We start from the raw sequence: 13056 nt of genomic DNA, 5'->3' as shown, positions 1-13056 counted from the left end.
CATGTAGACAACGATCTGCATTTTTGCATTTTCACAGGCTGCGTCCAGGATTTTCTTATTAACCAAAAATAACGTTCTTCTTGCGGATCAAAAATCTGGGACTATCAAGTCAGAGGTTCCACTGGGAGATGTTACCAAAGTGTCCATGAGCTCCCAAAATGATGGATTCTTTGCAGTGCACCTCAAGGAGGTTGGTTACCACTCCATGACAATATGACTGTTTTACGTGCAGCGATGAAAATCTGTTTGTTAATTATCTTGTAGCATTAAACCATAGGGGTCTAGCTTGTAGGTTTAGAAATGTATTTAACTTTGCCATAGATGAAAAAAACTTTGATTTAAAGCTGCTGAAGCCAAATGGGAACAGTTTATTACATTATGAACAATCATTTAACTGTGAAAATCAGACTTTGTGTTTCACTGCAGTCTCTTCAGGATCAGAGTTTTCCACTTGCAATATGGTTCAGGTACCTTGTGCCAGTGCTTTCCGTATATATACTGGTAGAATATTTCTCTCTTCTTTATGGGATGCCAAGAAGTCGTTGAGGAACAGTTAATTTGTTACTCAGTTCTAAAGAACTTAGCTCAGTTCTATATTTGCCTCACTGCACTGTAACCATTGCTCTGCTAAAATCATTAAGCTGGCATCTGTATTCTAGCCTAAATGGATTTGAAGACTGTTATATACAGTGTCTTTTCGTACTCACTGCCATCATCCTAATCCTGGTGTTGGTAATTTGCTTTTGCTCCTTTCCACAAGTATTGGAAGCTTGCTGGTGTGTATCCAGACAAGGGATACAGAAACACTACTGTTTTGTAGGAAAATGAAGATGGCCTCCTTTAGGGCCACAAGGGATTTTTTTTTTCTTTCTCACCTGATTTGTAGATTATTTAGGTGCAAATGATATTTTGATCCTATATACTGCACTGCAATCCCTATTTAATTTGCAAGACAAAAGATTGTTGTTTCTTTAAACAGGGAAGAGAAGACTCCTTGTAGACCCTCCTGCTTGGCTGCCATTTAATCATACTCGAGGTTTTGGTAGTCCTAACTACTTTCCTTTCTGTTTCAGGGTTCAGAAGCTGCCATTAAAGGAGATTTCCTGCTCAGCAGTGATCACCTCATTGAAATGGCCACTAAACTTTACCGCACTACTCTCAGCCAAACCAAACAGAAGCTCAACATTGAGATATCTGATGAGTATGTTTCTTGTTTGCTTAAGAGTACATTTCCTTCAATGCAGCATGCTAAAAAGTCTAGTAGCTGGTGTCAGAATAACAAAACACTGTTGTGTGGCTAATGCTTCTTTTCTCTTGACAGAATACTTGTAAAGAAGGCTCCAGTTTTCAGTGTCTACTCATTTATAGTATTCATTTTGGCTTTTATGTCCCTGAAAGTCATTACAGAAAGTGTGCTTTTGTTAAAGTAGTCTCAAATAGGGCTGTGAAGCAGAATTGCTGCTGGTAGAAATAATTGAGAGTTACTACATTGGAGAGAACAATTTTGCATGTGACTGAAAAGTTCACAGATTACTATGAGATGTTTATAGATTAGAGTAGACACTAGGTGCCAAGTTCTTCTGAAAATAATGCTAAAAAGAATTCAAAGCCTGTCCCCAATCCAGTGTAGGTTTATGAAGCTCTATCTCTCTTGTGAAGCTGTAACAACCTATTGTTGTCTGGGGGTTTTGGTTGTTTAAAAGCCTTGTTTGATGAAAAGTCTGCATCTCAAAATAATATTTATTTCTGATTGGTACAGTTTCATATTTTGGTCAATAAGGACTGCCCTTGTGGTGTTTTTAGCTATGGAATAAAAGTGTTTGTGAGTGAACTCCTAAAGTTTGCTGAGGAAGAGTCTCCCACTTAGTCCACCATTGCCATGTGCCACTTTTGTTCTGTGAAGTGGCCCCTCTTTTCAGTAATGTTGATTAGGTGGTTTATTCACTTTGAATGAAGAAGAAAATTTGGAACCCTTTAGCAATGGTTAAATAAATTTCCTGTAGGCAAAACCTGAACCATTTTATCTGGCTGCACCATACTCTGTGTGTGTTCTGGAGTCATGGTAGTGGATACAGTTTGTATCTGTTCAGATTTGAGGATTTATTAAAAGGCTAATTTTGCTCTTTCCTTGAAAATAAATCTGCCATTTTCCTTTTTTGTATTACCAGATGTCATTTAATTTCCTCAAAAGTATGTGATTTTTGGTCTCTAACAGAGTGTGGCTATCCCCAGTAAGTTTCTAGTTTAAGGGGGGGCTACAAAGGAATAAACTACTAAAGCTAAGTTTAAGCATGCATTGCACTAGTCTGGACAGCCTTGCTTGCCTTAGGTCTGGAAAACAGCCTGCTTTCAGGGAGTCTTGCTTTTTGGGATGTGGTTTTTGTTTCTTCTCTTGCAGATTAAAAACATTCATGTGTATATTGCTATTGAGTTTATCCAGACTAAATAATTTTAAGCTGTTCGCTGTTCCATCTCTGATGGTGAAGCTGTAGTCTTCTCCCTGCTAGAGTTTAGACACAAGCACAGCTAGGGATTGAGGAGAAAATGTGGCCTTATTTTGACTACCCTGATTTTTGGGAAGGGAGCTGATGTGAGAAATCTATTGATGCAGGGCTGTGTTTAGGAAGGGACACACCATTCACACACATAATGTCAGATCAGTGTAGGGAAATGCGGTGTTGGTGACGAGACAATGGCTGTAAGAGCTGCAGGCATTTTTGGGGTGCAGCTGTAAATGCTGCACCCCAAAAATGCAGTGCTGAGAAAGCTCTGAGTGCCTGGACTGTGCAGCAGGAAAGCAGGACCCAAGGGCAGCTCAGCTCAGCAGAGGCCACTTCCTCCCCTGAGCTCTGCCGTCAGCTTGATTTGTGGTTTCCGGCTGCAGAGCAAATTCTTTGAAGTTTTTGGCCTCTGCTGGAGGACTTTTTAAGGATGCTAAAAGGGAAAATCGGCTGCATTACAAAGGACTTTTTAGGTCAGCAAGCACTGCATGTGAGCCAAGAGGCAGCACTGCCTTGCTTATTGCTTTTAATCTTGCTATCTAGATCCGTGAGAGGTTTGAGGCTCCACAGGAGCACGTTGGGTTTTTGTGGTGTTGTTTTTTCTTAAAAGCAGTTCTCCACAGTCAGTGAGATTTCCCTTCCAGTAAAAAGTGAAGAGTCAAATCCAGATTAATTTACCCTGAACTGTAGAAAATTTCTAAATTTGGAGACTGCTGGACAGGAAGTGAATTTTCCCAGTTGCTGAGCAGGGGGCTATAAAGGCTAACTAAGGATTAGACATATGAGAGCTGCTGAAATACCAGATGGACTAAATTAAGCATAAATCAGAAGAAAACTCCCTATGTTGCTACAGAAGTGTTGATCTTCCATGAAAACAGAGAAGTCCCTTTGGCCAGCAGTGAAGTAGTTGGAAATGGTCTTTGCTGCGTTTCTGGTAGAAGAGAAATTCTGTTTCAAACTGCTTTTTTTTTTTTTTTTTTCTAAAGGAATAGCAAACTAGCTTGTAAAATGTCCACAGTTATAGACAAAAAGCAATTATTAAGAGATACAATCAGAAGGAGATTCTAGCCATACCATAAAGTATGGCTTTTTTAATTTATTCCCTAACTCTTTATTATTAATACAGAGTTGAAAATGACATATTTTGGAGTGATGCTTAGAACCAACAGGAAAAGACTTCTGCCCCTCATGTGTCTTTTTTTTTCTCTCCACACTTAACTAAAGTTTTTACCATTCCCTCTTTTAGGTTTCTGGTCCAGTTCAAACAAGACAAAGTGTGTGTGAAGTTCATACAAGGCAGCCAGAAAAATGGCAACATCCCAACTTGCAAGCGAAAAAACAATCGACTTCTCGAAGTGGCTGTCCCCTAACTGCAGCTGGTGACTCTCCCTTTCATGGACTTGTTTCTTTGTAATAGTGCAATTTTAGTGGTTTGGTTTTGCTATTTTTATCCTTTTCTGGAGCTGTTGATGGCTAATAGCTTTAGAAACCCTTGGCAAAACATTTGATCAATCGACTTTGAAATCTTTTTGTTCATGCCAGAGTTTTAACCCTCAAAATGTAGAATTTTATCCAGTGAGGCATTTTTACCAGCTGGCACATATCTGTCATACAACCAATCATTTTCTTTGTTTAGCAGTCGTATTTTAGTGCAGCATATCATAAACCCACATATTAATGGTAACTTACTCGTATTCCTTAGTCTAGAGATCTGCTTAACAGGAATTATACATGGCCTTGATGCTGGGTGGCCATTTGTGCCCAGTGTCCTTTTATCCCAAGCTCTCCAGGTCTCTGGCAGGCTCTTCATGTCTTGCCCCTGCAGACCAGCAGAGCAGAGGCTGATAAAACAACTCCTGTAGCTCGCACTAGGACCTGTGTAACTCAACCTTCTGATCAGTACAGCACAGAGACATCTAATTCTGCAAAATAGAAGGAATAGATGATTGCACAAGCAGCTACATGCATAATTTTATAGTAAGACATATGGAAATTTCAAAACAGCATTTTTAATTAGGTCAGATGTTTTTAATGACTTTATAAAGTAGAGATCAGCAGAATTAAATAAGCTTTTTCTTTTTTTCACAAAAGCTATAAAGTTCAAGGCATATTTTCTGTTCTGCTATTCTTCTTTTAAATTATGATTTAACATTAGAGCCTGAAAAATGCAATAGTATTCATAACACAAGTAAATGCTAGTTATTTAAACAGTTAGTTATCAAGTGAAAGGTTTAAGCCTCTCTTTTAAATATTGGCATGTACAATGTGCAATAAAACATACGTGACATTTTGTGAGATTATTTATAATACACTTTTGTGTGGAAGAGAGAGGATTGGTGCAGACTGCATAGACAATGTAGGGATTAAAATAGATCTGTGTTGTTAATTTGCAGTTTTTAGAGTGTACACTACAGTTATCAATTTGGGAAGAATACCTAGAATTTAAAAAAAGAAAAAAAATCCTTAATTTGAGGGTCTGTATATAAATTGATATTATGATAATAAAACTGTTCTAATTCTGTGCTGTTTGGTACTCCTATGTTATAACCATATTTTTGTACTCCAAACTATTTTATATAACTTGTGTGCCTGATGTAAATGCGTGCACAGAAAATACAATCAAGGGCCACATTATAAACCTTCAGTGTAACTGATTGCACTTAATCTTTTACAAGCCAGAAGCATTAGCTGAAATCCTTGAGAGGAGAGATGCTTTTCCAGAGGGAAGGAACTGCTCACGTGAAGGGTTTGTGGGATGTGACTCTGATTTGTCGATGTGAGGACACTGGAGAAAGCGCCTTGTGTTTTGTGCTCTGATAAGAGGACAGAGTGAGACCCTGGCTGTCTGATGTGCAGTGCTGGAAGCCCAAGCATAAATAAAAGAAAGAGAAAGAAAAGTTCAGAGTCTCCTTCCTCTCCTGGTGGTGATGTGATGTAGCATTCAAGGTGGTGATGTGATGAAGGCTCCTCTGGGTAGTTCAAGGTTAAAACACTGTTTACTGCAATAGGTGTTCAAGTGCTAATTGTTATTAGTCTGAAAAATACAACTGGTTTGGGTTACACCACCCTCTGCTTTGGGATTAAATGGTTTTCCTATGATTTGGATACAAAGCAGTTGTTTTAACAGGCTGCTTCAATGTTGCTGTTAAAAGTCCATATGTGTGACCTTGAAAGGTGGCAGTAATCAAAGGATGTATTTCCCCAACTGACAAAAAGCTGCCTCTTCCTGATAATTGTAGTTCAAACCCTTCTTTAATAAATGAGTCAGGTTAATAGTTTAATAAAATTTAAATAATTTTACATGTATTGCAATTATAGATGCTTGCAAAGGAGATTTTAGAATCGATTTGTGATGCAAAATTATGGTACTTGAAAGGAATTATTCCATTGCCTTAAGACGGCACGTCATAATGACAATGTGGCATTTAAAGCTCCTAATTCTTGTACTAGAATTTCTGCTTGGGGAAGATTGGAGATTTGGTAAAACTGTTCACTGCCTTGGAAATGTTACAGTAAGAACCACATGGAGAAAATTTTAAAAATTAATAAAAAGTAAGGAAAACAAATATTTGAAATCTGATGTAATTCTGTAGTTGCTTGCAGGTAAGAAATGGGAGAGTTTGGATTAAGAACATCTGGCTATTTGGCCTGTGAAACTAGGGTATTACAGGATAATATTAGGATATTTGTCCCATCCCAGCCAGCTCGAGTACACATCCCTTCCATTTTTTTGACCTTTGCAGCAAGTCATAATAGCCTGCAAAAGACTGGAAGAGGGACAAACTCCTCACCTTGGTTTCTCTTGTTTCCTCTCTTTTTCTGGACTCCTACAATTTATACCTTGAACATTAGCTGGTACTTTGTGACAATTATCTTTTGACTCCTGAATACTTCTCAATGTACAGAGCAAGTTTTGCTGAACATGAATTATTAGGTATTGCTAGGAGAGTCATGGTATCTTGATGTTTAGATTTAAGTATCTTGGATGTTGAAAGTAAAAATACAAGGCTGCTGAACTACCTAGCTTTTTTTTTTTTTTCCTCCCTTCTGTTTTCTTTTATGACTGTCTATCAAATGGAGTTGTAAAGAGAAGAGCATTCCTCTTATGGTGCTAACCTTACTTTTGCATCCTTTTACTTTGTAAATGCTATTCTTTCATCTCAGAGCTGGGCAAGGATCATTAAGAAAAAAAAAATGATGCATGATGCTTTCTAGAATAAAATAAAATTCTGTTCCTAGACCTATATTTTCTCTATATCTGTATCTTTCTTACTGCAAAAAGAACAGGTGAGTAGTTTCTAGATCAATTATACACAACACTGGTGTGTGACTTGAAGAAAGAAATTTTTATTTTGTATGTGATGCCTTAAGAGGCATCCTCAGTGATTCACAGTAACAATTTTTAGTCTTTTCCTCATCATAATTTTTGCTAAAATTTCTACAAACTCAACTTTTCTAACATTAAGTTTCAGACCAATTGCCTAAGAACAGTATTACAGCCAGTTAAACCTGGTTTTTTAAAATGGCTTTGTGCTCCAAACCTATCATATTCCATGTGTTATGTCTTGTGATGTTTCTATCAATTCTATCCTGATCTTTTTTAAAATATTTTTGTTCACTATACAAATTATGGAAGAAAAGAAACTGAAATGTAAATTCAGGAAAAGCATATTCACTTTTAATTTGTCTTTCTTTTCTTTGCCAAATAGAAAGCCTTTTTCTATACATTTCGGGGGGGAAAAATGAAGACTGAATTCAAAATTTTTATGTGAAATGAGAGAGTTTTCCCCCAGTCTGTGAAAACGTCACTGTTAATTCTTAAGCTTTTGAAGAACACAACATATTTTCCATATTCTGTAGGAAATGATCATAGTCATTTTCAAAGGAGTGCTGTGTAGTGTGATGGTGATGGGAGATGCACACACCTGTGCTGCTTTGGGCATTAGACCTTCCTAATAAACATTTCAAAGACAGAGCTGGACAGGACTCTGGGAATGCTGAGAACTTACACCAATATATACCAGTGTGAACTTGAGGGAATCTCTACTATGACCAACAAATGAGTTCTGACTCTCCTCCTGTCTAAGTTCCCTCCTTGCTGTAGTGGTTTTTAGCTTACACAAACATATTGTAAGTGGGAGGGACAATTGTTTGCTGATTTTTGTAAAACTGCTCAAAGTGATCCAAATTTTCTGGATACTGTTTTAGTGCTTGGTATGTCACTGTCCCGTCACCTTCCAGTTGAAATGTAGCTAAAGGTGGTGTCATGTAGTGTGACCTTGCAGCCATTCCAGCCCAAAATTTGGGGATTTGTACTTTAGACCTGTCTGTCTGCAGTTGTGTGATCTCCCCAGGAGTTTCAGGAGACTTAATTGAGGCAGTGGCGTCCTCCTCAAGGACAACACCATTCATGTGTCCCACTGACTCACCGTAAAGTGAGACTGTCCATGTTCTGACTCACTGGAGTGTTTCCTCCTGGACTTGAAGGTAAAGGGAGGTTTAGTGCATGGAAAAAAAAAAAAGTTAATTGGCAGAGCAGAACTTGCTTCTGCTGAAATATTGAGCAGTGGCTGCTTTAAGCATGGACTGTACAGACACTTCCCAGAACTGCCACGTTCTGTCTCTCAGGGTGGCTGCCCACAGCACTCCCCCAGCAGCACCAGACCTTTCCCTTTCCCTAGGCTTCTGAAGCAGAGTGGAGAGAAGATTGTGGTGAATTTACAGTTGCTGTCAGCAATTGTTGTGGAAATGTGTTTTTATGTAAGTTGGGGCAGATTTGCTTTGGGCAGTCTCAAAAAATTAGCTGGAATGCAAAGAGGAAAAAAGTACTCCTATGAATTTGTTGGTTTTAAGTAAATGCATTGCTATTTTATGTCTGACTGTGTTTGTCTACAGTAAACTAGTGCTATTTAAAGAATTGGGATTCTGATATCAACTTAATCTCGTTTATCAGCTAGAAGCATTTCTGCTCCTGTTCCCTTCCACTCATGGATTAATTGAGTACTCAGACTTTTAATCAAAATGAGAGTGAGGACAGATTCAGACCATGGAGTTAACTTTGCTTATAAGCAATTGATGAAACTGAGTCTTAAAACTGTTAAGAAACAGATTGTCTCTCTTCTTCATTCTAAACCTTTAACCATTGACATCTGGCTGTGAAGTGATTAGGTGAAATGATGAAGTATGAGACACAACAGGCTTTAAACGTGGATAAAAAGAAAACTCAAATAATCTGGATCTCTTTTCTTAATAATTCTGCTGGTTTCCAAGGCTACTCCCTGCACTCAACCCAAGGTAATGATCTCTTTGCTGTGTCACATTTTACTGTTTATGGTATCCAATTATTAATAAAACAAAACCAAAAATATTAAAATAACAAAACAAAAACCCATAAAACCAAGAAAACCACCCAGACAACTAAATATTCTTGTGGTCACTGAATGTTCTTCCCTGGAAATATGGCAGAGTGTTGGGGATTTGCAGGGAATGCTTCTGGAGGAGCCTGGGAATTCACTGCCCACTTTCCCCTTTACCCTCTGAAACACTGAATACTTTTAAGCTGTTCTCTGAAAGTGGGACATGCTGGGTTTTGCCACAATGAATGGGGATTTTTTCTGGCCTGGCAGTGTCCCTTCTGCACATTATGAATTCTTTCCCCACCAGTATCTTGATACTGGGTGGTCTTAGAGATGCTGGGTGATGTTTCCTGCTCTGGCTCCCATCATGTTCTGATTTCCTCCCACCTTGTTTCCTCCCGCCTTTGACGTTCCCTGCAGTGATAAAGGGAGGCAAATATCTCCAGGATACAGCAACAATGTATTCTTTTAGGTTATTCCATTATCTACCACTGCATCTTGGCACCTTGGTTGCAGCTGAACATCCAGGAAATGTTTCATTTCCCTTCCAAGAGCTGTTTTTAACGAGAGATGCTTTGTTCCCTCTCAAGTTTCCTTGTTAGCTGTGTGGTGTCACCAGTATTTCCCAAAACTCTGAGGAAAAGCAAACCTGAAGCCTGGAACATGAAAAGCTGCTGTTGCTATGTGCTCTGTCTCTTCCTGTTAGAGGAGAGCTCTCCTCGAAGTGATGTTGTGATGAGTCTCTACTGGTTTAATTCACTGCACGAAGCCTTCAAGGTTGCTGTGTGTGCTTCTTGTAGCTGGAAAAAATGAATATATCAGAATATCAAATAGGCAGTTTCAAACTGTGATGCCAAAAGGAGGGAACTCATTTTTAACTGGTGCAAAGGAGCATTAAATAGCTGTGAATACACTCAGCTATCTCCTTACTTGCTAGTAAGCTGTATAGCTATGGGAATATAGCTTGGCATAAGTTTAAACATGGAGATTCAAACTGGAGATGTTCAAAGCAATTCTGTCTGATTGATTGCCCCATAAGCTATTGATTGTTATTAAAAATTAAAGTCCAAAAATTGTGGCTGAGCTTGCAGTGAAAGATCCTAAATTTTCATTGCATCACAAACTTCTTAATATCATATGGGTGTTGTGGCCTTGTGATGGCAGGTTCCTGAATTTTCATGAACTGCTCTGGGGATGATTAAAAAACCCCCAAAAAAACCCAAAACAGCTATTTCTGATAAAAAGGGCATTTGTTCTAAACAAACACCAAACCTACAGCAACGTAAGTGTATGAATGTTTCCAGCTTGTAGTCAGCCCATTACTGGCACGGAGATATTCTCCTTGACCCTTTATTTGGACACTATTTAGAAATGTTGTGTTGATATGACCTGCTGTCCTGCATGTGATTGGCTCTGGGGATGTGGGTTTGATCCTGCCTGCGTGGTTTTCTTCCTACTGATGAGGAGGCAGGATTTTTCAGGGTAAAACAAACAAAACAACAAGAGAACAAACTAGAAAAGGAAAATGGGGACTGTGAGCCAATCCACGCTTCAAGTTTTAGTCCTTCAGAATCATGGAACAGTCTGAGTTGGAAGGACAATAAAGATCTCTAGTCCAATCCCTGCTTTGATGAGCAGGACTTGAACAACACGAGATTGCTCAGAGCCCTGTCTATCTTCTGATTTTTCTGTACAAAGAGGGCAAAGAAAACCTTTTTAAAGAGAGGAGAGCATCCTTTCCAGCTGGCAGACCCTGGGGTGCTGCATCCAGCCAGGGTGGAGCAAAACTAGATTTGATCTAGTTTTGGTTACTGTGCTAGTCCTGATACATGCTATTATTTGGAGGCTTCCCTTGTCTTTGTGGCTTTCTCCTCATGTTTTTCACTCCTAGATATTCCCTTCCCTCACACTGCCCCAGTGTGCCCTGCTCAAGAGGTCTGCCTGTTTCTCCAGGGTCTTGGTCGTACTTGCATGGAATTTTCTAGAATCCGATTTAAGGAGGGGCATGAAATTCTCTCAGAAAGAAAAGCAAATCCAAAGCAGGGTATGGGTAAGAGGCACTTGGAAAAGGTGCACGAGCTGCCAGACATCAGGAGCTTCCTGTGACTGCTGAACTGCAGCCCACCAGGGTTTAGTTGCTTTGGCTCTTCAGTCTTGAGGACCTGGGCTCCAAAACCCACATATCAGGACTGGTGCCTCATAGGGAGCTCATGAGGTCTGGCAGGAGTGTGTCACTGCTCAGTTCAGTGCCAACAGCAACCTTAATGAGTGGGAAATATGTTTGGTGGCAGCACAGCACTGGGGAAATGCTGTCCCTGCAGTTCCTGGGAAACTGCTTTTGGTGTCATCAGCTGGAGTGTGTGAACATACATGCTTCAAAGAATGAAAATGGGCGGGGAATGTGGACATCTTCCACCTGGCACATCCACTAGATGCAATTTCTCACCCTCTAAGGGATGTTGTCATGTTGTTCCTTGAAGATTGTGCTTTGGCTCTTGTGGAAAATATACTTCAAGCCGAATTTCTTTGTCCTTCTTTTCTTGGATTGTTGCACTTGCAATATGGGATAAAGGTCTTTAAGTGGCTGACTGTGGCTTTAAGGATGCATCTTTTTTTGGTGAAGAAAAGATAAATTTACACATTTTTGTTCCTTTTTTGAGTGAACTGTGTACTAGTGGAGTTGAAGACCATTCTCAGTTTTGGGAAAAAAATGAAACAGAATGGATCCTAGCAACTAGAAGTAAGACTTGTATTTATAGCTATTTTTTTCCTAGAAATGGCTGGAAAAGTAAGACTGAGGCTGCAGTTTCACATTTCAGCACGAGCTGAACCACCATGTTCCCTGTCACTGCAGCACCATGGTCTGGTCCTTCCTGGACCCTTCAGTGAGCCAGGACCATGGGCTGCAAGGGCTGAGAAGTCACCCTGTGACAGGAGCTCCCTGGGGGACACAGGTCCCTGTGCAACCCCATAGGGTGGGACAGGGGAGAGGACATGGGATCTGTAACTCTGGCTTGGGGTGATGCACAGCCAGGAACTGGGATAGCAGTTGTGCTTTCTGCAGCCATGGCAGGTGTCAGGGACTTCATAAGCTCTCTTAGAAGACACTGTGTGTCAAAATTCCAGATTTTCTAGCTTAAGACAGACACACATCCCAGAATTTTTCCAGCTGTTCTCCGAAAACGTAGAAAGGAGAGGAAGTGGTGGATACAGATCCTGCTGCAATGTCACCATCTCAAAGCACAGTTCAAAGTCTCTGTGTGCCCTGGTGCTGACTTTGTCACAGACCAGCCCCGGGTTTGTGCAGCACTGGCTGGGGAGTGCTGGCAGCAGCGTGGCACATGTGCTGATGAGCCCAGCACTGGCAGCCACGCAGGGGAGCCAGACGTGCAAGGCAGCAGGCGGCATGAATGCACCACATGGGACATCGCACCACATCCGCGTGGGTCACTCAGGGAAATGAGAGATGGACACGAAACCTTCCCCCTCACAGATGATGACAAAATTCTCATCGGCTTTGCGGGAGCCAGAACCTCTCCCCGTTCTCATGTAGGTTTTCTGTGCAGAACACTGAGCAGCGCATTGTAGGGCATCCAGCTGGGATCATAATGTCATTTCCTCTGCTATTTGCCTGGATTCCTTTTTCATATGTTCCCGTTCCCTCCTCAGGCTTGCTGAAGAGCTGCTTTGCTAATTTACAATTTACCTGCCAGATAGCTCTGGTGGGAAGGCTGCTCTGGGTTTCTGAGGAGATTATTGCGCTAATCAGAGAGCTGGTGCGTACGGCTGGCGCAGAGCAAAGCAGGCGCCTCCTTTTCAGCTCTGTGGATGCAATATCCAGCATGCAAGCTTTGGCACGAGTCCTCAGGCTGGCCCGCCTCCAGGCCAAGGATCACATCTCCTGTCCCTAGGGAATGTGAAGTTTAAATCAAAGCAGCTCAGCGATGTGGGGAATGTGCCACCAGCAGGCCCTGACTGTGCCCTTCTTCAAAGCAGGCGGTGCCCACTCTCCCCACGTGCTCATGGCAAACACAAGCAGTGCTGCAGTCGGGGCTCCAAACTTGGCTTCTCCAGCCCGCTTTCTACACGCAGTCCAACAATGGTGTGGAGATGGGAGGAAGGAGAAGAAATGTGGAGAGGCAGCGCAGTGCTGGCACGGTTTGAAAGCTGTCTCCTTTGTTCCAGATGTTCTAAATCAC

At 40.8% G+C, this 13056-nt stretch overlaps 1 protein-coding gene across 5 annotated transcripts in view; it reads left to right on the top strand.

Moving 5' to 3' along the window:
• Window positions 1-5034, top strand: part of MYO1B (myosin IB) — a 110557-nt gene extending 105523 nt beyond the window's left edge. For all 5 annotated transcript variants that reach the window (XM_030277822.4, XM_030277821.4, XM_030277825.4 and 2 more), the window contains 3 exons: window positions 38-190; window positions 1074-1201; window positions 3748-5034. In XM_030277822.4, the coding sequence (XP_030133682.1) occupies window positions 38-190; window positions 1074-1201; window positions 3748-3871 (405 nt within the window). In that variant the 3' untranslated portion in view covers window positions 3872-5034. The remainder of the gene's footprint in view (window positions 1-37; window positions 191-1073; window positions 1202-3747) is intronic.
• Window positions 5035-13056: the final 8022 nt, after the last annotated feature.

This window comes from Taeniopygia guttata, chromosome 7, assembly GCF_048771995.1.
Source record: "Taeniopygia guttata chromosome 7, bTaeGut7.mat, whole genome shotgun sequence".
Taxonomy (NCBI): domain Eukaryota; kingdom Metazoa; phylum Chordata; class Aves; order Passeriformes; family Estrildidae; genus Taeniopygia; species Taeniopygia guttata.
The sequence above is the reverse complement of the archived record's forward strand: the minus strand, read 5'-3'. Positions and strand labels throughout refer to the sequence as shown.